The sequence below is a fragment of the Diceros bicornis genome, chromosome 10 (assembly GCF_020826845.1).
Source record: "Diceros bicornis minor isolate mBicDic1 chromosome 10, mDicBic1.mat.cur, whole genome shotgun sequence".
NCBI classification, from domain to species: domain Eukaryota; kingdom Metazoa; phylum Chordata; class Mammalia; order Perissodactyla; family Rhinocerotidae; genus Diceros; species Diceros bicornis.
This window is the reverse complement of record NC_080749.1, coordinates 25,921,407-25,947,256: the sequence shown is the minus strand read 5'-3', so window position 1 is coordinate 25,947,256 and position 25,850 is coordinate 25,921,407. Positions and strand designations below refer to the sequence as shown.

At 35.7% G+C, this 25,850-nt stretch overlaps 1 protein-coding gene across 1 annotated transcript in view; it reads left to right on the top strand.

Moving 5' to 3' along the window:
• The window catches only part of LRP1B (LDL receptor related protein 1B), a 1,024,768-nt gene that overhangs the window by 328,207 nt on the left and 670,711 nt on the right, over positions 1-25,850 (top strand). The window contains exon 18 of the mRNA XM_058548897.1: positions 25,379-25,561. Within this exon, the coding sequence (XP_058404880.1) occupies positions 25,379-25,561 (183 nt within the window). The remainder of the gene's footprint in view (positions 1-25,378; positions 25,562-25,850) is intronic.

Here is a 25,850-nt window from a genome sequence, read left to right as displayed (position 1 = left end):
AAAATTATATGTGGAACTGTGGAAAATAATTTGCTGATCTCTTTACTTTCACTATTTCCTTTCCTTTCTCTTGTTTCTCACCTTAATACCTCCTCATACATTGACACTTTCTTCTGTGGTCTTTGCTTCCTACTTTTGTTAGATGCTTTACTTTCATTAGTTGCTTTACTTACTACTCCTTTAATTTTCTTCAACTTCTATATTGCCAAACCCGAAATCCACCCCAAAAGGAAAAAAAAAAAAAAGAACAAGAAAGGCATAATTTTCCTTGTATTTCCTCACCAAAATCGTTTCCTTAATGTTTGAAATAATCCCCTATTAAATGGTTATATATTCCAACTCATTGACTTTCTGGAATATAAACTAAGAAAGGAAGGAGATCATGACCACGGCTCTCAGCACATCCATGGACAGCCTGACCCTGTCCTTTGCACGGGTTACTTTGCAAAATTTGATCAGCCACAGGGCATGTTAATAAATTAGAAATTATGTTAGAAATATCACAGAAAAAATCATTAGACTGTCAAACATTCATATAATCAGTAACATTTTTAAGTAGAAGTTTTCTATCTGATTAAGAAATTGAAATACTTTCGTTTTCATTCTTTCATCTGTTCCAGAAATATTTATTGAGGACTTTTCCTGTGCCTGGCACTGTGGTTGGACTAAAGGATAGATAAAAGGATGAAATAACACGGTCCCTGTATAGTTTTTAAAATCTGGCGTGCAAACAGACAATAAAGTGATTTGTTTAATGTGGTGGGGTGGGGGGAACCACGGACTGTGTGATCATAAGAAAAGAATCATTTTCAAAGTGTTTTTCAAGGAGACATGTTTTTCTTCTACAAATATTTGACAACCTATAAAATAGTTTCAAAAGTATTTTCTCTGACATGGATTCCATTTGTCTTTCTCTCCACCCCACCCCCACCCCCAACTGTTAAATACTGGGAACAGTGGCAATTAGAGAAATTATCTGCACATACTAGGTTCTTCAAAGGATAACCCTAGTTTTTTGTGAATTCCCTAAGTGATTCATTAAAAGACATATTGTTTGATTTTGATTTTACCTGCATGACCTGGATTACAAGAGTCATAGCGATGAGGCAAATATGGCTAAACAATCAGTTATGAGCCACGAGGCAATGAGATACAGCTCCTCATAGCCAGTGGTCTTGACATGATTCATGTCTTTCCCTGGCAGTGGACGTAATAGAAGCCATAATGAAACAAAAAATGACTAAGAAATTTTTTGTGACAATGTCTTATAAGATTTAACATGAGCATATTTGAATTCAATTTTGCTTCAAAATCAAGAGAGGAATGAATTATAGAGAAAGCTGTTATTTAATATTATCTGTCTCTTATTCTCCATTATTCGGTAAGTTCAAGTCATCTCTCTCTTCTCTTTATTTCATTCTTGTGTCCTTTTCTCTCGCGATTTAGTTGATCCACTATATATATGAACTAGAACTTTTTGCTCATCATCAATCTGTCATGGAAAAAGAAAAAGTGTACAAAAAATATTTTTCTTTTTTTTCTTTGTATATTTGAAATAGTCATCTGGGGTATGGTTGACATTTCGTTACTAAATTACACTTTGAATATAAACTGCATTTTCCCCCACCTCACAGATGTCTTTTTAGGCTCCTCATGAGGTGTACATCTGTGGCCTGCTGGCACTGCCCCATAATATGCTGTGAAAGATAAATTACCCCAAAGTTAATTTACTTTCATCTCAGAAGTGAGATCCCATCCGTCTCTTCTATGTGTATTCATCTTTAAGTTAAAATGATCATTGCACGTTAAGAAGTTTTGGAGGGACTGCTTTAGTCTCATGAGTATCCAAAGTGAGTGGCACTTTCCCTTCTAGGCTTTCTAGATGGTTTTTCATGTTTGGATTATTATAGAATCAGTGGCTGTTTAACGTTAATGGCCTTCATCTTTAGAGCACTTCAATTTAACTAATATATTACTGTAAAGGATATACTATCAATGTGAATGCCATGCATTTTCTATATGATTATGGTAATACACTAAGGAAATGATCCAGATAATTTACATGATTATTGGACATGTTTCAAGCAAAGCATGAGGAGAGCTTCCTGAACTAATTTATATTTACCAGATTATAAATCATATTAGGATTCCCTAATCAAATACTCTACTTGGTGAGTACAAGTCACAGGAATTGAGGAAAGGTAACATTCTAGGATGACTTTGGTGCAAGATAATCCAGAGTATTTCAAAAGATATTTAAATATTTTATCCATCATTATTTTGATTCTAAATTCTGATATGAAAATTGTAAAATAACTATGACATGTAGAATGGTTAAAACTGATCAGGAAAGTCATTTTGCACATGCAGGATTTGGGAGGCCATTGCCAAGGTAAAGTAGAAATGTGATGCAATTAATCATATAGTTGAGTCCCAAAACCTGCTGCGGAAGAAAGAGCAGGGGATTCTGGCTTGAGTTTCAAGACTGGCTGTCAAAACTGATCAAATCCACCATATAATTGCTCGGCACTTTGCTTTACACTGCCTGGGTAAACAGAGCATATGGTGCAGTTTCTCTCAACTCAAATTGTTTTCAAAAAGGCAGAAGTACTCTTGAATTAACTTTTAACAGTAAAGGAGCAGGAGAGACCAGGAAATGGAACATTCTGTATATAATCACCATTTCAGAAAATTCCTGAATTTAATTTCAATTCATATTCTCTCTCAAACCAATTTCAAAAAAGAATTTCTGTAGTGATGATCATTTTTCTCATCATCAATATGATTAATATATGGGAAAAGTGTTAATGGGAGTTCCCTCCTAGGTTAATATATACTCATCTTCTTTCCCGTTGGTGTGTGCTGTTTTTCCTCTCACTTCCAAACTCCCTTACCAGGCAAAAAAGACACAATATCTTTAGAAATCACCATGTTTTCACAGAGTCACTGTTGTGTGTGTGTGCACAAACACGCACACAGACACACACAGACTACAAACAAAAGTGCAATAGAAAGACAAACCACAGCACATTGATTCCTTCCTTTGTTTCAGTGCCTGTGTATCATTAATTTAGCTCTGGTTTCTTTTTGGTTCTGAATCCTTTGGTTGGTACATATTTCTACAGTAACCCTTTTGTAAAGCTACTGGGTGAATAGTTTTTCCGAGTGGAAAGATAAGTGGGGCTTGACCCTCAAAGAATTTGGTATGAGAGAACTTCCTCTAGAGCCTCAGGCCTGGCTGTTTATTTAAATATTGAGGGCCGGCCCTGTGGCGTAGCGGTTAAGTGCATGCGCTCCGCTGCTGGCGGCGCGGGTTCTGATCCCGGACGCACACCAATGCACTGCTTGTCAGGCCATGCTGTGGTGGCGTCCCATATAAAGTGGAGGAAGATGGGCATGGATGTTAGCCCAGGGCCAGTCTTCCTCAGCAAAAAAAAAGAGAAGAGGATTGGCATGGACGTTAGCTCAGGGCTGATCTTCCTCACAAAAAAAAAGAAATAAATATTGAAAAGTTTTGTAAAAAGATGGTTTTACCTGTAAGGACATCAAGAATAAAGTTAAAATGAGACTTCCATCTTTTCTTACAAGTCTTTAACTCTCTGGCTAGAATATTAAAAAAAAAAAAAAGAGAGACTCTGGATATGTGTCACATCTATAAAATACCAAATATGTAGAATTAATCTTATCGCATAGTTGATGGTTTAATTTACTTGAATTACATAAACATTCATTCTTACACTCTTTTGGGGAATAGTCTCAACCATATTTCTTCCAAGGAATAAAGCATTTCTAAAGTAAACATATGAAAATTATTCAGTATCTTTAGACAGCTGTTCCCCCAGGTCAATTTTCATTCAGAAATTGTTGTAAAAACTTTTGCAAAGTAATTTCAGCATGGACTTGATGGAGAAGAGAACAGATTTTCTCTAGAATAGATTTTGCTTAAATTTTGTAATTTCTCCTAAATGCCACTTAAATATCCCTCAAACATTTGGATTTTTCTTTACTTTGAAGGGGCATCTGACCCTGATTTATGGTTATTGTTCTTTAATGCCTTCTGTTTGTCTGTCTGAAAAGGGAATATTTACTGCCTGCTGCATAAAGTGAAAGAGCTGGAATGCTGGAACATATGTGATTTCTTATTTACGTCTCAAATACAAATTAAATGCAAATTTACAATTAAGTATGTATTGGGGCCAGCCCGGTGGCGAACGGTTAAGTTTGCGTGCTCCGCTTTGGCAGTTCGGGGTTCTCGGGGATCCCGGGTACAGACCTACACACTACTCATCAACTCGTGCTGTGGTGGCGTCCCATATACAAAATAGATGAAGACTGGCACAGGTGTTAGCTCAAGGACAATCTTCCTTATGCAAAAAGAGGAAGATTGGCAAGAGATGTTAGCTCAGGGACCATCTTCCACACCAAAAAATACCACAAAAATTAAGTATGTATTGACCTTCAATTTTGGTTTATTATGAATAATGTTTAACAAGTTCTCAAATCCATTAGGCAGATAAATATATAACATTGTTAATATGCATGCTTATACATGCTCATATTCTTCTGCTTTAACTATTTTACTTTCCTTCTGCTTTGGAAACTTCCACTTTCCTTTTGGGCTTTGTCTTCCTTCCTTCATTCATTCATTCATTTGCCTCACTACTTTCTTGTTCCAAGATTTAAAAAGGAAACTAGAAAATCTTATCTTATTTTTGTAGTTTCGTAGTCAACTACAATGTTTGATACACAGTGAATGCTCAGGAAATAATTATTGAGTGAAAAAGTCTGTTTCTTGACCACAAAATTTGATTACACTCTCAGAATCCAACCCTTATTTGTTTTGTCTTATATATATAGTAACTTCTTCTGTTTCCTCACGTTACCCCTAGATCCTGGAGTTTATTTTCATGATGATGTACAAGACTAGGTGTACTAATCTAGTCATGTACATTTCCTTAATATAGTGTAATCACTTTCATTTATCCAATAAATATTTGTATTTCAGGCCAGGATTCAACAAAATAAAAAGTCAAGATGTCTCCCTTATCTTTGATTATTGTTTATTTCTTTTTGAAGTCCTCTCTGCCCAATAGATAGTAAGTTCCAGAAAGATAGGAAAAGTTTAAATCTTTTTTGTATCTATTATTTAATAGTAAGTGCCATGAGGAGATTCCATTAGTAATGAGATAGAGGGAGAAAAGGAAGTTAACATATGTTGGCGACCCATGAATAGCCATGCATTTTACATTTATTCCATTTAATCCCACAATAAGGATTACTCAGAGAGGTGAAGATACTTGCCTAGAATTACACAGCTAGAGTTTCAAACAAAGCTTGTCTGCTCCTTATTCCTACATCTAGCTGTCTGCCTCTGCAGCTATGGAGTATAATCTCTTTTTTTCCTCTCTATGAATTAACATTTATATGATCCCCAAATAATTACTACCTTTTTTTCAACTGCATATTCAATTTCCCTTTAAGATGAGAAAAGAAAGCCTTTTCTATTTATTACAGGTCATTATAATGAAATTTCCCAAAGGGCACTAGAAGGGACCTGGGCCATTACATTAGAAAATCACAGGAAGTCTGTTTCCTTTTTGTTTCTATTCTCCTTTCCCTTCCATAATTCTCCTTGATAAAATGAATTCTGGAACTTTTTCATTGGAATAGCTGTGGACATTCCCACACAGACAATTTCTTCAGTCACCCAAAGAATATGTTTGTCTGCCATAAAAGTTTTACCTCAGTGACTCAGAAAATTTAGGAATCTGGAGGAAAATTGGAAGATCGTTTAGTTCAGTTCTTTTATCATGCAGATGAGGAAAAGGGCTCAGCTAGACAAAATTATCCTTATATGTATATAACAGTAGCAAAAACATTATGCTGCTTCCTGGAACGAGCTGATAATGGTCTACGTGGGAGATGTTGAGACTGAGACTTTTGATGCATAAAGACATTCTCAGGAGAGATTTTGGATTCAAATGATTATGCCAAGTTCTTTATGGAAAATCCAGTAAAGTCTAACAGTACTGCCAACCAAAAAGAGAAAATATCCTACCTCGAGAGGTTGAATCCACTCAGAACAGTGCAGGTATCAAAACTTGATTTGTAGCTGAAGACTTAGGTTACACATTTAAGCATGGAGAGAATGGAAATTAAGACCAACATCTTTTGACTTCCAGTTTATATCCTACCCCATCTCAGCTGAACCATCATGTTTTTAGTAGCACAGTTTAACCCTAACCACATAGAAAACAAGATACCAATAAATGCTGTACACAATCAGACTCAGTCATCTGTTTTGTTTTTCTCTCATGGGAATATTCTGACCATATTTTCAATTCATTTTTACTAAAACACACAATCAAAAAACCTGCTATTATTTATCAGTCACTGAATTTTATTGAGAATAAAATATTGACTTTGATTCTGGGGGAATTAGCAAATTATATTATGAACTCTGGAAAATCATATAATATTCTGTCCTAATGTTTTTTGACTATTCTCTTTTAATGAAAATATTGATTGTTTCCTGATAAAATACAATTAAAAGCAAACTCCATCTAGTTTTAGAGAAGTGTTATATCTATTTTCAATGAGATACAAGTTGTCTGGCTTAATTTTATTCTCTCACAGATTGATTTATTTTCCTTAGGAAGTGTTAATAGTGAGTTATCAAAATGATGTTAATTATTAATGGATTTTATCCATAGGAAAGCTCTTTTTGTTTTCCAGGACAAAATAACTCTTTAAAGGTCATTTTAACCTTAATACTACAAACAACTTTTATGTCAAGAGCAAAGAAAACTCAAGGCTTTTGAATCAGTTAATAACAAAGCCTGTTTTCAGAACCTATAATGTTTCTAGCAATGTGATTATCAGGAAAATTAAAAGGAATCAGATAATTATAATTTTAAAAATGAAATATTAAAAAATGGTTGATAAAAATAGGAAGAAAGAAACCAATTATCCTCATCTTTGCTACATAGAAAAATAGTAGTAGGTCCACACTTATTCCTAGATAAACTTAGCTTTTGTATTAAGACAATAATTATGCACCTTGACATTAAACAGGGTAACATCTCTTGTTTTTTAAAAAGATATGATTAATGACTAAAGTCAATAGGTAACAAAAAGACATAACTTTAACGAAGAACTTCAGCCTGTTTCTTGCTCTTTTAACAGAGCTGAAAAATAAGGGCAAGAGTGAATTCATTTCCATAGTCTTTAAATTCTGCTTCCTCATACTCAAGTTATGGTTAATGATCAGTGAAATGGTAGAACTTCAGACATTCAGCAGAAAATAAACAAACAAACAGAAAAGAGACAAAGGGCATGGATAATCTGCAAAATAATTAATTCACCTCTCAATAATTGAGTGGTGTCTATGCTTTTATGAGAGTACAGAAATAAGCAATGGGATAAAACTTTGCCTTTTTCCTCTTAATACTTGGTGGCTGGCTTCTTTCAGAGCCTATTTGAACTGTCAGTCTTTGTTCCCTTATTCATGTGAAGCATCAACTGAATTTGCAGTTAGATATTATATTCTTGCAATATAATGAGTAGATTCATTCACGTTTTGTTAGAGAATTTATTCCACTTCCAGGTTGGTATTTGTGTATATATGGGCTTCCTAAGGAAAATTAATTTATCATTATCTGCATCCCAAATCTTTCCACAAATACCTTTGGTGCATAAAATCATACACTTAAACTACCATGATCTTCCTGGCATGGAATTCCAACTGCTGTCAGAATCTTTCAGCGCAGCATGTTGTTATTGTTGATATGTATGCACTTGAATAGCATGTTCTGTGAATCATAATTTAGAACATCTTAGAACAAAGGTTGGCAGATCTTTTCTGTACAGGGTGAGATAGTAAAGTAAATATTTTAGATTTTGCCTATTGCAACAACCCAACCCCACTGTTTTAGCCCCAAACAAACCATAGACTATATGTCTACAAATGATTATACTGTGTTCCAATAAAACTTTATTTACAAAAATAGATAGTGGACCAGAATTGGTCTGCAAGTCATAGCTTGCTGACCCCTTACTTAAAACACAAGTGAAGGGGCCAGCCCCGTGGCATAATGGTTAAGTTTGACATGCTCTGCTATGGTGGCCCAGGTTTTGTGGGTTCAGATACCCAGTGTGGACCCTACACCACTAGTCAGCCATGCTGTGGCAGCACCCCATATACAAAAAAGAGGAAGATTGGCACAGATGTTAGCTCAAGGCTAATCTTCCTCAAGCAGAAAAAGAGAAAGACTGGCAACAGATGTTAGCTCAGGGCGAATCTTCCTCAGCAAAAAAGGAAAAAAAATAACAAACACAAGTGGAAATCCTTTCCAATGGAGCTATAATCCTGAATAATCTTTTATGCCCATGTTTTGTAGAACATTGAATTTATTGTGAGACAAAGGTGAAAAATAATAGAGAGAAGAAAAAACCAAAGAAAGAAGACATAGACCATTAATAATTTTTAAATAGTATTCTCTGGCCCTCCCTCAAACATATAGCTCATGTGTGTGTGCTTATACATGTTCTTTCCACACAATAATGTTCTACGTTATTTTAAAATATCAACTTAAATAATGTCATCTTTTCTTCTTTTTTTTTCCAGTAAATATTTGAGGCCTACAGTGAGCTAGATATATTGCTAAGCCACAAAGTAAATTCCACATTGCAATCTGTTTTATTTAATATTTGATATCTAACATGTCTGTTAAGATGATTAGTTAATTTGAACAGTAAATGGAAAAATAGATTTCTCAATTACATAGCCAACTCAACAGATTAATACATTCTGTTCACTTCTATTTAGACAATGTAGAGGTTCATCATTCCTATAATACATTAAATTGTAAATGACATGTTCATGATAGAGTTCCAGATATCAAAACTTAAAATTTTAATGAACTAAAAGAATGTTTTATTTGTTTTACATAGACTTCACTTTAATATTTAATTTACTAGGGGATATTTAGTACCCTGAATTAAAACTTTCCTTTCAATATATTTTTTGAGTCTATATGTCTATGTGTTTTTTTTTAATTGAGGTCACATTGATTTACATAACATTATACAAATTTCAGGTATATATCATTATATTTCATCTTGTGTATAGATTGCAACATGTTCACCACCAAAAGTCTAGTTTACATCTGTCACCATACATATGTGCCCCTTTACCCCTCTCGCACTCCCTCCACTCCTTCCCTTCTGGTATCTACCAATCTATTCTCCTTATCTATGTGTTTGTTTATCTTCCACATATGAGTGAAGTCATATAGTAATTGTCTTTCTCCCTCTGGCTTATTTCACTTAGCATAATACCCTCATACTCCATCCTTGTTGTCCCAAAGAGCAAGATTTTGTATTTTTTATGGCTGAGTAGTATTCCATTGTATATACATACCACATCTCCTTTATCCATTCGTCTGGTGACAGCCACTTAGATTGCTTCAAAGTCGACTGTTGTGAATAATGCTGCGATGAGCATAGTGATGCATATATCTTTTTGAATTAGTGTTTTTGTGTTCTTTGGATAAATACCTAGAAGTGGAATAGCTGGATCATATAGTATTTCTATTCTTAATTTTTTGAAAAATCTTCATGCTGTTTTCTGTAGTGGATAAACCAATTTACATTCCCACCAGTGGTGTATAAGTGTTCATTTTTCTCCACATCCTCTCCAACACTTGTTATTTCTTGTCTTTTTATTAATAGACTTTCTGATGGGTGTGAGGTGACATCTCATTTTAATTTTGATTTACGTTTCCCTAATAATTAATGATGTTGAATATCTTTTCATGTGACTGTTGGCCATCTCTATATCTTCTTTGGAAACATGTCTCTTCAAATCCTCTGCCCTGCCCTTTTTTTGTGTGTGTGAGGAAGATCGGCCCTGAGCTAACATCTGCCAATCCTCCTCTTTTTTTTGCTGAGGAAGAGTGTCCCTGGGCTAACATCCACGCCCATCTTCCTCTACTTTATACGGGACGCCACCACAGCATGGCTTGACAAGCAGTGCGTCGGTGCACGCCAAGGATCCAAACCGGCAAACCCCGGGCCGCCGCAGCGGAGCGCATGCACTTAAACGCTTGTGCCACTGGGCCCACCCCCCTCTGCCTTTTTTTTAATCTGATTGTTCATTTTTTTGTTGTTGAGTTGTATGACTACTTTACACATTTTGCACATTAACCCCTTATCATATATACGATTTACAAATATTTTCTCCCAGTTGGTGGGTTGTCTTTTCATTTTGTTCATGGTTTCCTTTACCATGCAGAAGCTTTTTAGTTTGGTCTAGTCCCATTTGTTTATTTTTTCTTCTGTTTTCCTTGCCTGAGGAGATATGATATTCAAAATGATACTGCTAAGACACATGTCAGAGACCACACTGCCTATATTTTCTTCTAGTTTTATGGTTTTGGGTCTTACCTTCAAGTCTTTAATCTATTTTGAGTTAGTTTTTGTGTATGGTGTAAGATAATGGTCTACTTTCATTTTTTTGGCTGTCCAGTTTCCCAACACCATTTATTGAAGAGAATTTCCTTTCTCCATTGTATATTCTTGGCTCCTTTGTCAAAGGTTAGCTGTCCATAGATGTGTGGTTTTATTTCTGGGCTCTCAATTCTGTTCCATTGATCTGTGTGTCTGTTCTTCTGTTAGTACCATGCTGTTTTCATTACAATAGCTTTGTAGTGTATTTTGAAATCAGGGAGTGTTATACATCCAGCTTTGTTCCTTTTTCTCAATATTGCTTTGGCTATTCAGGGTCTTTTGTTGCGTCGTATAAATTTTAGAATTCTTTGTTCTGTTTCTATGGAAAATGTCATTGAGATTCTGATTGGGATTGCATTGAGTCTGTTTATTGCTTTAGGTAATATGGACATTTTAACTATGTTTATTCTTCCAATCCGTGAGCATGAAATATATTTCCATTTCTTTGTGTCTTCTGTTTCTTTCAATAATGTCTTAAAGTTTTCAGTGTATATGTCTTCCATCTCTTGGCTAAATTTATTCCTAGGTATTTTATTCTTTTTGTTGCTATTGTAAATGGAATTGTATTCTTAATTTCTTTTTCTGCTATTTCATTGTTATTGTATAGAAATGCAGCTGATTTTTGTATGTTGATTTTGTACCCTGAAACTTACTTTATTCATTAATTATTTCTAACAATTTTTTGGTGAATTCTTTAGAGTTTTCTATATATAGAATCACATCATCTGCAAATAGTGACACTTTTACTTCTTCCTTTCCAATTTGGATTCCTTTTGTTTCTTTTTCTTTGTTAATTGCTATGGCTAGGACTTCCAATACTCTGTTGAATAAGTGTAGCAAGAGTGGCTATCCTTGTCTTTTTCCTATTCTAAGAGGAATACCTTTCTGTTTTTCTCTGTCAAGTCTGATATTGACTGTGAGTTTGTCATATATGGCCTTTATTGTGTTGAAGTACTTTCCTTCTATACCCATTCATTGAGAGTTTTTATCATAAATGGATGTCGAATCTTGTCAAATGCTTTCTCTGCATCTATTGAGATGATGATGTGATTTTTATTCTTCATTTTGTTAATTTGGTGTATCACATGGATTGATTTGCAGATGTTGAACCATCCCTACATCCCTGTAATAAATCCCACTTGATTGTGTTGTACGATCCTTTTAATGTATTGTATTTGATTTGATAATATTTTGTTGAGGATTCTTACATCTATACTCATTAGTGATATTGGCCTGAGACTTTCCTTTTTTGTGTTGTCCTCGTCTGATTTTGGTATCAGAGTAATTTTGGCCTCATAAAATGAGTTAAGAAGCATCATATCCTCTTCAATTTTTTGGAATAATTTGAGAAGGATAGATATTAAAACTTCTTTGAATGCTTGGTAGAATTCACCAGAGAGCCATCTGGTCTTGGTTTTTTGCTTTTTGAGAATCTTTTTGATTACTGTTTCAATCTTTTTATTAGTGATAGGTCTATTCAGATTCTCCATTTCTTCTTGCTTCAGTTTTGGGAGGTTGTCTGATTCTAAGACTCTATCTGTTTCTTCTAGATTATCCCATTTTTTTGGCATATAGCTTTTCACATTATTCTCTTATAATCCTTTGTATCTCTGGGTTGTCCATTATAATTTCTCCTCTTTCATTTCTGATTTTATTTATTTGAGTCTTATCCCATTTTTTCTTAGTGAGTCTAATTAAGGATTTGTCAATTTTGTTTATCATTTCAAAGAACCAGCTCTTAGTTTCATTGATCTTTTCTATTGTCTTTTTAGTCTCTATTTCATTTATTTTTACTCTGATTTTTATTATTTCCTTCCTTCTACTGAGTTTGGGCTTTGTTTGTTCTTTTTTTTTAGTTCTTTTAGGTGTAGTGTTAGATTGTTTATTGAAGATTTTTCTTGTTTTCTGTGGTACGCCTATAGTGCTATAAACTTTCCTCTTAGTACTGCCTTTGCTTACATTCCATAGATTTTGATATGTTGTGTTTTCACTTTCATTTGTCCCCTTGTATTTTTTTGTTTCTCCTTTGATTTCTTCATTGATCCAATAGTTGTTCAATAGCATGTTGTTTAGTATCTGCATACTTGTGACTTTTCTAGCTTTCTTCTTATAGTTGATTTCTAGTTTTATACCATTGTGGTCAGAGAAAATGCTTGATATGAATTCAGTCTTTTTAAATTTCTTGAGACCCATTTTGTTTCCCAACATATGACCTGTCTTTGAGAATGTTCCATGTGCAATTGAGAAGAATGTGTCCACTGCTTTTGGAGAGAATGTTCTTTATATGTGTATTAAGTCCATCTGATCTAGTGTTTTATTTAAGGTCAATGTTGACTTTCTGTCTGGATGATCTATCCATTGATGTATATGAGGTATTAAAGTCCCCTACTATTATTGTGTTGCTGTCAATTTCTCCCTTTAGATCTGTTAATAGTTGCTTTGTATACTTTGGGGTGCCTATGTTAGGTGCATATATATTAATAAATGCCATGTCTTCTTTGTGGATTGTCCCCTTTCTCATTATATAATGTTGTTCTTTGTCTCTTGTTATCTTTTTTGGCTATTTTGTCTGATATAAATATGGCTACACCCACTTTGGTTGCTATTTACTATGAGTAACATCTTCTGTCCCTTCAATCTGAGCTTTTGTTTGTTTTAATAGATGAGATGGGTTTCCTGGAGGCAGACTTGAGACATATGGTTGGGCCTTGCTTTTTAATCCATCCAGCCACTCTGTGTCTTTTGATTGGCGAATTCAATCCATTTAAGTTTAGAGTGAATATTGATATATGAAGGTTTAATACTGCCATTTTATGTTTTGTTTTCTGGTTGGTCTACATTTCCATCGTTTCTTTTTCTTTGTATTTCTGTCTGCCATTTCAGTTTGGTGGTTTTCTGTGATGTGTTTCTCCATTTCCTCTTTTTTTATGTTTTATGATTCTGCTCTGATTTTGTTTTGTGGTTACCATGAGGTTTATATAAAAGATCTCATAAATAAGATAGTCCTTTTTATTCTGATAGCATCTTATCTCCATTAGCCTATGCAGGTTCCATCTTTTTCCTCTCTCCTTTCTATATTTTTGCTTGTCACAAATTATTCTTTTTTTTATTGTGAGTTTGTTACCAAATTGAAGTAGTTAGTTAGTTTTGATATTTTCTTTCCCTTTAGCCTTTATGTTGTAATTGTTTACTAACCTATTCTGATATAGAGTAGCAATTTTCTGATTTTCTCCATTTATCACCTTGCTCAAAGCTTTGTGTACCTTTGCCTTTTTGTTTCAGGGAGAGGGGCTCCTTTCAACATCTCTTGTAAGGCAGTTTAATGGTGATGAACCTCTTCAGCTTTTGTTTGTCTTGGAAAGCCTTTATTTCTCCTTCATATCTGAAAGATAACTTTGCTGGATAGAATATTCTTGGCTAATAGTTTTTGTCTTTCAATAGTTTGAATATATCATTCCACTCTTTCCTAGCGTGTCGAGTTTCTGCTGAGAAATCTGCTGATAGCCTGATGGAGGTTTCTTTGCAAGTTATTTTCTTCTCTCTGACCACCCTTAATATTCTTTCTTTGTCATTGACTTTTAACAGTTTTAATACAATGTGCCTTGGAGGTCTTTTTGCATTGAGGTAATTAGAAGTTCTATTAGCTTCATGTATTTATATATCCAGTTCCTTCCCCAGGTTTGGGAAGTTCTTAGCTTTTATTTCTTTGAATAAGGTCTCTGCTCTTTTCTCTCTCTCTTCTCCTTCTGGAATACCCATTATCCTTATGTCATTTTTCCTAATTGGGTCAGATAGTTCTCGTAGAATTTCTTCATTTTTCTTAAATCTTGGCTCTCTCTCCTCTTCCACTTTAATCATGTCTAGATTTTGATCTTCAAGCTTGCTAATTCTCTCTACCACATGTTCTGCTCTATTTCCAATGCTGTCTACTTTACTTTTCATCTCATGTTCTTCATTTCCAGATTTTCTGTTAGTTTTTTGTAGAGTTTCAATCTCTTTGGTGAAGTACTCCTTCTATTCATTCATTTTATTTTTGAGCTCATTGAACTGTCTTTCTGAACAGTCTTGTAACTCATTGAGTTTCTTCATGACAGCTACTTTGAATTCTCTTCAGTTCGCAATCTTCTGTGACTTTAAGTTTGGTTTCTGCAAAGTTGTCATTTTCTTTCTGTTCTACCCTATTACTGTAGTTCTTCTTGGTGCTTGATGAGTTGATCCTCTGCAAGTGCATTTGTGGTAATAAACCCCTTTCTTATTTGGGTAAAGCTTTGGTTACTTTGATTCTGAGCTGCTTCTGGTTGTGTTTGAGAGCCTGCACTTTCCACCCTCCACTGCCTCTGCCAGAGGTGTCATCAGTGCCTTCTTTGTGCTGCTTGTGCCTCCAAGATTGCTGGTGCCTTACTGCTTATGATGTCTCTGCAGTCATGGATGTCACCACTGGCTTCACCCGGCTTTGAGCACCTCTGCTGCTTCTGGGGTCTTCTGCATCTCATATTCCCCCACTAGCTCTCTGTGGTCTTCCAATGGACTCAGGTACTGCTGCCATGTGCCCTACCTGTGCTGCAACTCCCAGGTTGTCTGGGGTGCTGGTAGCACCACTGCCAGAAGTTCTAGGTTCACAGGTGTCACTGCCACTGCCATGGGCCCAGGGCCTTGAATGCCCAGGGTCTTGCTGCTGGAAAGACCAGTGTTGAAGTTACCACTGCTGCTGGGATTGAAAGAGGAGGGCTGGATTGCTGGTACCACTGTGTTTCCTGAAGCATCAGGTCGCAAGCGCAACACACCACTAATGGGGGAGCGTCAGAGGCTAAGCTGCAAATGCCATTGCTGCTCCTGGAGCCTTGATCTTCTGCACCAGTGTGCTTTTTGTGTGTGTGTGTGAGGAAGATTAGCCCTGAGCTAACATCCAAAACCAATCCTCCTCTTCTTTCTGAGGAAGATTGGCCCTGGGCTAACATCCATGCCCATCTTCCTCTACTTTATATGGGACACCACCACAACGTGGCTTGACAAGCAGTGTGTTGGTCTGCACCTGGGATCTGAGCCTGTAAACCCTGGGCTGCCAAAGCAGAGCACGCGCACTTAACCGCTGCACCACTGGGCTGGCCCCACCAGTGTGCTTTTTGAAACCTCAGGTCAGGACACCACTGCTTCTGCCACAGGTGTCCGTATTTTGGATTGCCACTGCTGGAAAGACTGGCATTGGAGCCATTGCTGCTGGGGAAAGGAGGTGTGGGCTGGGTCACCATTGTATTTCCTGGAGCCTCAGGTCATGGGCACCACCCACCACTTCTGGGAGAGGAGCAAGGGCTAAGCCACAGGTGCCATCGCTGCTCCTGCAGCCTGTGATATCCCACACTGGTGTGCTTTTTTAAACCTCAGGTCAGGGCACCACTGCATTGCCAGGGGTATCTGCATTTTGGATTGCTGCTGGGGGAGGGGGAGGGAGCTTCTCCCCTAGTTCCACTGCCTCCCAGATGTCCAGTCCACCCACCTTCAGATGTATAGATGCATGGATCTCTCTGGCATTCTGGTGTGCTGTGTAGGGAGTCCTTTGTTGGTCAATGGATGTCCTACTGGTTCTAACTTAGAGGGGAGAGACAAAAGGAACAACTCACTCCACGAGGATGCTGCCATCACTCCTCCTGTCTATGTGTTTTTAATATTAATAATATTTTTAGTGTTAAAATAATTGGATTTGTGCTTAGGTATCTACACATTCTTTCCCACTTCCTTCTATTCAACTTTCTAACTGAGTCAGACAGTATATACTTGAAATCTGGTCTCTTTTTTATTATTAAATTTACCATTAAATCCTATGTACTAATAAACAGTTTTGGTAGTCCCATCCAACTTCTTATCAGGATAATATCTCCACTGGGGGCTACATACAGGGGTAAAAGGAGTTTGTTGGAATAGAAGGTAAAACACAAAAACCATGCCCTGGAAGCGTGTTGGGGTGGGAGGGAGGGAGGGGCAGTAAGAATAATAACCAAGAGATATGCCATCTAAAATCTAGATGACAGGCAGGCAGTCATCAATGTCCAAAGGGATGAGGACAAGTTGATTTAAGAGGGAGGCCCCAGGCTTGACTTCATTGTTAGTTCACAGCATATTGCAATGTCATTAGGCAGGCAGCAGCCCCTTGGGAATCCTTCCCACATTAAATGGAGAAGAGCAGGATAGTGTCCACCTACCAACTCCAACGCAAGCTCTAGGCAGGCAGCTCAAGGGCTAGGAGGTAGGTTTTGACAAGCACCACTCTCCTAAGGATTTCTAGAAATCAGGGACATCCTAACCTCCATCCTAACCTCCAGGGGGATGTTAAGGGCCCCCTCAGGCAGAAGTAGGCCAAGGTTATGTCCACACCCTTTTGGTAAATGAAATCACTATTGATATGCTGCCAAATCCATTCTCAGTAGTTTCTGGGCAAGAGGAAAATATCTATGAATCTGGAGCAAATAGCTGCCATAGGTGCAGGAATTATTAATACATAGTGATTCATTGAAAAGCTAGGAATCAAGCAGGGACTGACACACGGCGATTGTAGGAAATGCAGGAAGCTTTCTGCACATGCAATAAAAAGTGCTTTTTACTTTTCAAAGCATTTTATGATAAATGGCAAGTTAAGGTATAAACTCCATTAAAATAATAAAAAAGAAAGGTGTTTTCTTCTCCCCGATTGGTCTCACAATTTAAATAATTCATTTTATTTGCAGCACCATTATTAGCTATTTTCTCAGGAGGGCTTTAACATTTCTTATAAACCAACAAATGTATCCTGACTACAAAAAACCAGTATAAATATAATTTTTGCAATCCTGATTTTTATTTTTTTAACTTTAAGAGGAAAGAAAATCCTTTCTCTCTATATATAGTTGCTAGCCTTCTTACTGCAAATATTTAGTCACAATGAATCCATTTAAATGTTGGGATAAATGTCACCATCGGTTGCCACATTTCCTCCAGGGCTCGGCATTTATTTATTTATTAGATTCTCCAAATTGTATGCTTGGTTTAAATAGCTTCAGGGCAAAAATACAGTAAAATTGCATTAGTTAAAAATATAACCAGCATCAGCAACATGAAAACATAACAGTAAAACAGCATGAGCATATACATATAAACATAGTCATCATTTTAACACTCCACTGGGACAAGCCATATTACAAAGATAGATTGTGTGCAAAGCCCTAAAGCTTAGGCAACTGGGGCTCTGGGGAACCACACAGGCCTAGAGCTTAGGTTGGAATGGTCGTTACAGGCTCCTTAGAGTAATGCAACTTTCCATCCAGGGGAAAATCAACGACTGTTAACAGAAGCTGATTTCATTTGGCAAGAAGGTTAAGAGGAAATAAAACTCCATGACTTTTTATGTTTTCTAGCAGAAGAGGACAGCATTTCTAAACATCAACACACACCTAAACCTAGCAGATGTTGAGAAATAGGTTTGGGGTATTTTTAATTTATTGTACGCAAGTAGGATGAGAACTGGGAAGGGAAGGCATATAAAAGTGTGTGTGTGTGTGTGTGTGTAATAGTCTATCTGACATTAGTATAAACTTTGAGTGTTCAAGCAGATGAAATATATAACCCCTTGTAAATTTAAGGAAAATTAGAGATTTTTTTCCCTATTTATTGTCTAAATGCTCCCAAAGAGTCTATATGAACTGCATATCTGAGCATATCGGAATGTAGCTGAAGGTCTTTTTGTGATTCCCAATTGCCTTTATGATTATATCCAAGCCATTTATCATGGCATACAAGACCATTCAAGGTCTTGGCCGTGTCCACGCTGACTTTGTTCAGAATATCTTTTGTCCCATTCCACTTTCCCCTCTACCTGACTCTTCATCATGACTCAGAACTCTCTTCTTATCCTTTTGTTGTAAGAATTCCTCATCTAACATTCCCAATCAGGGTTAATTTTCCCCTCTGGGTGTTCTCATGGGGCTCTCTCCTACCACAGCACTTATGACGTTTCTTTGTAACTGCATACATCACCTACTTCTCTCTACACTCACTATTTATGATCTTTTCAAAAGCAGAAACTGCATGTTTCATTTTTCACCCAGAATCCAGCAAAAGCCACTTAACTGCTCTCCCTACTTCCACTCAAGCCTCATAATACCCATTTTTTTCACACAGCAGCCCATGAGAACTTTTAATAACGTAGATTAAATTATATCATTATCACTCTCTGCTTCAAAATCTCCAATCTCCAAAATCTCCAATAATGTTGAACTTATCTTACCATAGGTGTTGATAAAGCCCTACAAGATCCAGCCCTTGCCTACATTCAGATCTCATTTCACTCACCCACCCTCATTCATTTCCTTCTCTTTCTGTAAAAACAAAGACTACTTCCTGTTTTAGAGTCTTTGCATTTCTTATTCCCTCTGCCTACCATGTTCTTTACCCTAACTTGCATGGCTGGCTCTTTCTCTTCATTTTGGTCTCCAGTACCACCTTCTCAGAGAGACTTCTCTAATTGCCCTTGTCAAGATGTCCCCTATACGCAAGTCACTTATTATGGATCAAGGATGTTCATGATATATTTCCATTTCTTCCCTTTTCTGGGAACATGGTAAGATTGTACTTCCTGGAAACTTAGTGATTGGTTGGGACCAACATGATGGGGCCCCACCCAAAGTGACTAGTTTTGGCCGATGAATTGTCATCAGAAATGATGTACGTTCCCTCCTCTATAGCATTACTCTGATCCATTTTCATCATAGGACTTACTACTTTCTTGGACTAATCCAGTTTATGCACTTGTATAATTATTTATTAAATGCCTATGTGCTTCCTTCTCCCCTCATTTAAGTTCTGTGAGAACAGTACAGTCTCTCTCTTATTCACTGCTCTATCCTAGTACTTGGAAAAATACCTGGCACATTGCAATAAATAATATATATGGAAAGAACAAATGAAGGAATCACTGAGGCCAATAGTCTCATTTTCAAGATTACGAAACTAATTTGGTGTTTCTCTACCACTAACTAGATGTGTGATCATGAGTAACATTATCCAAATTTTCCCTTTCCTTGGATATTTCTTCATCTTTCCTGGTTGGCATCCAAGTGAAGAAAAATGCCCAAGAAGGCTAGACTACCCCATGCAAGTTGCAATTTATTGATCTTTTCGTAAAAGACCAAATTTTACCATAACTTTACAACATAATAAAATAAATATTAAATTTTATTAGAAAAGAAACAAGCTGAACAACAGTACTTTAAATATAAAAAAATAAATAAGTTTATAGACACTTCTTGATTATTATATGAGCTAATTATTTTTTTTCATTCTTGAGCCTCTATGTGAGAAAAACTTTGTAAGAAGGTAATAACGATACAGTGGTAAAGAAAGCAGGCTCTAAAGTTTAATTATGTTGGCTCAAATCCCATCTCTGCTGCTTATCTGTATAACTGCAGGCAAATCGATTTGTAGTTTTTGCTTCTGTGAAAGGAGGTGCTCTTAATAAGCAGTTTTATTTATTTATTTATTTTTAATCAAAATAAAAAGGAGTAGATAGGTGCTCGTTTTTTTCACTGATTTTTAATCCAATCTAATATAATTAATGTAAAGCATACGCAAAATTGAATGTCATATAAACTACCGTTTACATGCCAGGTATGTGGAATAGGAGATAGAGAAGTGTGAAATGGGTCTTGGCATTCCTCGTGGAGTCTGCCTTGAAAGTCAAGAAAAGCTCTGATTCCTTTTCACAGGAAAAAACTGCATATCAACACAAAGTATCATGTATAATTTCTGAAATTTTGTAAAGCCTACCCATGAATTTCCTGAATCTACAGATACCAGATTAAGAGACCCAATGCTAGATAGTAGTTTTTTGTTTTTAATAGAAGATGCCTCTTTTAAATCTTTTTTTTTTTTTTGCTGGGAAAGATTCATCCTGAGCTAACATCTGTTGCCAATCTTCCTCTTTTTTTTCCTCCCCAAAGCTCCAGTACATAGTTGTATATTCTAGTTGTAAGTCCTTCTAGTTCTTCTATGTGAGCTTCCACCACAGCATGGCTATTGAAGACAAGTGGTGTGGTTCCATGACCAGGAAATGAACCAGGGCTGCCACAACAGTGAGAGTGCCGAACTTTAACCACTAGGCCATCAGGGCTGGCTCATCAGTTGTTCTTTTTAAATAAACTAAGTCTTAAAGAAAACTATGGCCATTAATAGATAAAATGTAAACAGGAAGGTGTAGGGGAGAAAAACTGTTCCTTTCTTCCCTTCTAGTTTCTTTGACCACCCTAATAATTAAATTGACATAAAACAGATTAACAGGAGAAAAACAAATTTAATTTCACACATACGGGAGCTCATATAAATGTGAGACTCAAAGAAGTAACTAAAGCAGGTAGCTTTTATACCTTTTAGACAAAGAAACAATAAATTTGTGAAGAATTGACAAGACAAAGAAATTTGGGCTTCGGGTGGTAAATTAGTGAAGAAGTAGCAAGGTTTGTTTATCCAGACGTCTTGGCTCTAAATTCTCTATCTCTGGTGATAAGGATATCTCTCTACCTCCTGGTACAGGGGGGAAATACCTTTCACATGGGAGATTTATTTCCTGCTGTCAGGGAACAATGGAGGATCAGAGTGTCCTTTGCACCAGCTATTTCTAGTAACTTTATATCAAAATAATTAACATTCCAAAATGTCACATTTTGTGGTGGCCTGCCCTGAACCCCGTAAAAGACAATCCAGGTTGGGGAGAATAATATAACCAAGACCACAAGGTATATATTTATGATGTGTGTGAGCAATTCTTCTAAAGAGAAGATTTATTTCACCATTTCAATTTGAATGTTTATAATGGTATATTGTATTTCCTTCTCCAGACCATACCCTCATTTTAAAATTAATGTAATCTTATTGTTTGTGGTGCCCCTTAATAGATAATATACCAGCCCACAGAAGTTTAGACATGAGTAGCTTAAGAGGGAAAAAAAAAAGCAAAAGAAAAGCCTCAGGGAAATATCACATTTGTATTTAAATTTATAAGATAAATGTTTATTTAGAATAAGAAAACAAAAAAGTAGATTCACTTATGAACCACAAATAGATAACCAAACAATACTGAGCAAAGCAAAGAAAATGCAAATGGAATAAAAAAAAAAAAATTCAGACAATAGCAGCATACTCTTTCCCTTAATAGATTCTGCTTTGATCTGTGTGACCACAACTTATTTCCAGCTGTAAATAACATTGAGCTTAAAGACTAGGATTCTAGATATAAAGTTGCCATACTGCTGGATCAGGAGAAGCAACCCCCTCTCCCAAAGTAGGAATTTACCTTTTGCAAGTCTCTTTTTGAGTCAGGCTAATCTATCTGGATTTCTGAGTTTATATAATCTTCTTGAGAATTTCCCATTATGTCATTAAGTTAAGGTTGAGGAATGTAGATTAAAAGAACTGACCTTTAAAACCAAGTGCAAAATATGTTTAAAAGAGTCAAAACATTACTCTTAAAATAGTTAAACACAGAATTCCTTCCATTATTATTGACATTTTTGAGGCAACATAGTTCCTGAAGAAATAAAAGATGGGAAGAAGAATGGAAATATGATGTAGAATTTTGTATGTACTATTTAATTTTATTTAACCTAATAAAGTATTTCCTAAATTAGGTAATTTTAAACATAGAATATGTTGTTCCTTCTCAAAACTTCCTTGTATATCACTATTCTTTTTATTTATTTACTTAGCCCTCTGATCATTTCTAGAAACAGTCTAAGCTATAACCTGGAAAGATTAAAGGTTGTAAAGAGGAAGGACTTAAACAAAGGCAGAATAAGGATTTACTTTAATGTAAGTAAATCTGAGGGTAAGATTGGTCCAAACAAATTCAAATCATGAAAAATGACCCATAAATTTGGCTCTAAATGCTAGGAAGCTATTGCAAACAGAGTAATCTGATGAGTTTCAGGATTATTCACAAGTATCCATGAAAAGAACTCATAAAGAAGAAAAATAATTTGCACAAGAGAGTAAAATTAGTATTAATATTAAAGCAAGAGTTAAATAAAATTTTTCCTATAGTTTCTCAGAAGTAGATTCAAAAACGAAAGAAAATGTGATTAGCAGTTGTCCTACTGCCCACCTCCACCAAGGAAGAAAATTCAATAGGGAAAAAAAAACAATAGAAATGGCTATCTTTGTATCTCCATTATAACAGGGAGCTGCTAATACAATTTAGTTTAGCCCCGGATAAAGCAGGTAGCAGTTGTTATTCTGCAAGGATGCTAGTCTGAGAATCTTCTTACTTTTCAAGGAACTGGAAAAATCTAGATTTTTATAGGAAATCTTTGGATTTTTAAAAGATCAACAGTGTGTCTGACAAATTAAACATACTGAAGGACAGATTCAATATATGAACTGCCAGGCTTCAATTCTTATTTTAGACAATGTAGAAAAATCAAGAGACTATCCTTTCCATTCTTTATTAAGTGTTTGCAATCACTGTGTGACAATTACCTGAAATACAAGTTTTATATGTTATTGGTTGAGCTCATCCTACAGGTTATAAAATTCAGCTGAGCCAAGCTTTCTTTTGTTTTGTTTCCAAGGAAGGTTAAGCAGTAGGAAAAAGAACCAAAGGCCATTTCACTGCTGCATGGAAGTTGGCCTCTTCACCATAGAATTACTTAGGCAGCTGAAGGGGTCCTCAAACTCCATTTGATTTATCTCCTTTCTTCTTCCTGAATATTGGAGTCGCATAGGATTTTCAAGTTACCTTTAAAAAGATCCTAGATTTGAAGACTTCACAATATCTTGTTTATGAAACATTCTTTACCACTGTAGTGGTCAAGCCATACTGCTAAATACGGCACTCTACAGGTGGTAAATTAAATATGGTGGGAAGTTACTATTTCGCATTAGATATATATCTTCCAAATGTGCAGAAACTCTACTACCTTTATTGATGTGTGTATGCATGCAAGTATTTCATTTAATCATGGAGACTATATATATACAAAGTCAGAATGATTTGGATGACTAGGAAAGTAGAGAGAGAAAGTCTCTGTTTTTGGAAGGGACTTCAAAGCCAGCCTAAACTCCGTGCCTTATCTGTATATTGGGTATGATTATAATAAGTGTTCTTAGCAATGGTTACTTTTGAAATTATTCCTATAGGTTTTCTGTAAATTGGAATTCCTGTTTTCTACCAATAGAACTTCTTTGCTCTTGCTTCAGTGGGCATCTTTTTCTTTGTGGGAGGAGTTATTTATTATTTCAGCATTACTACTCTAAGAATACTTGGGAAGTTGAGTCAAGTCTATTTCGTGCATCTTTATAATATTCTATCACCTGACATATTATATTTGTTAAAAGTCTTTAAATAAAGAAAAATATCAGGAAGTGAACTATTTATATCATAGCAAATAACAATAAAATTTTGTAGTTAAAACAGTGACTTACAGATGTCCAATTTATTCTTCACAACAACATTCCAGACTCTCCACTTTCCACATGAACAAAGAGAGGTCTTGAGAGATTAAGTAGCTGCCTTGTGATATAAGTGTTATTATTAGCTTTGACCTTAAATGAATCTAATTTAACTCATAACCACATGATCCCTACCAAACCTGCACATTAAGTAATGGATAACTCACGTGAAACTGCATCAAATTATTCATAATGATATAGAATAATTGCTGTTATAGATATAATGTAGATTAATTGCTGGATATAGCTATATAAGATACACAATAAATTTGTTACATTAAAACTTTGGTCTAGGGGCCAGCCCCATGGCCTAGTGGTTAAGTTTGGTCCACTCCACTTCGGCGGCCCAGATTCAGTTCCTGGGCGCAGACCTATACCACTTGTCGGCAGCCATGCTGTGGCGGCAATCCACATACAAAAAATAGAGGAAGATTGGCACAGATGTTAGCTCAGGGTGAATCTTCCTCAGCAAAACAAAAAACAAAAACTTTGGTCTAGAAAAATATATACTAAAATCTTTATTTTACAACAGAATTTGGAGATAATGATTACTATTATATCTCATATTATATATTAATAAAAATGTAATATACTGCTGATTACATACAAATTATTCAATTGCTGTACTGTAAAACATTTATATCCCCAACATTTTTATTTCCATATTCTTGCTTGTGCTTATCCACAGGATTTAACCTACATTTTTAGTCATCAGGTTTTGAGGAATAGTGTTATCTGGGTACTATATGAATTATTAATTGATAAATTGAATTGGAATGTATAGTGGCTCATTAAATTCTTATGCGTGTTTGTTCTGATTCCAGAATTGAAATCTTACTTCCTGAAGAATTTGTATTTATTATGGGGTTTTTTGTTTGCTTGTTTGTTTGTTTTACAAAATTTTGAATACTTTTCTTCAAAGATTTTGTGAGAGAGTACTTATTATTTTTTGGTTAGTTACCTCTTAATAGTCTGAAAAAAATTATCTAGAGAAATGTCAAAACATCAACCAAAGTCTTCACACTTAGAGTAGAATGTGAAACCTCTTTTATGTGCCATAGAGAAAAACTCTTCAAAGATCTCATTCTTAGGATACTAATTCAAATTACAGCAAAATATCCACACATTATCTTACTTGCTCTTTCCATTTTTCCTAATGTACATGACCCTTTCAGGAATTCTGTGGGAGGCAAGAAACATCATTTTCTTATAATTATTAACATTTCTAAAATGAATTCAAAAATACCAGAGAGTATTATAGCTATTAAACAACTAAAGTGAAGTATTTTCTCTCTAGCATCATAATAATGCCTGAAGAAAGAAAAAAATTATCATCAAGTAAAATTGTAATTTCTCTTTTGTCTTCCCTCCTCTGCCTCTCTCTCCCTCATTTCAATTTAAGAGATTCGTTCTCCTGCTGGTTGTAATGGGAATGAATTTCAGTGCCATCCTGATGGAAATTGCATTCCTGATCTGTGGCGCTGTGATGGGGAGAAAGATTGTGAAGATGGCAGTGATGAAAAAGGCTGCATTGGTACCTTACGATTATGTGATCACAAAACCAAGTTTTCCTGCCAGAGTACAGGTAAGCAGAACATTGGGTTCAGCTTTTACCTTGGGTTTCCTGGGTGTAGAATCCTTTTGGCCCATCTTCAATCCATATCTCACGTTTATAATTCTATATGTAAAAATAATAATAACTAACATTTATTGAAAACTATCTATGGTTCTGTCACATTCCCAAGAATGGTCTCTGCATGAACTCATTTCATCATCCCAATTCATGATGAGAAAACTGAGGCACAGAGAAGTTTTTCACTTGCTCAAATGAAAAAAAGTCAAAAGAAGTTCTAACAGAATTGGGATTTGAAACC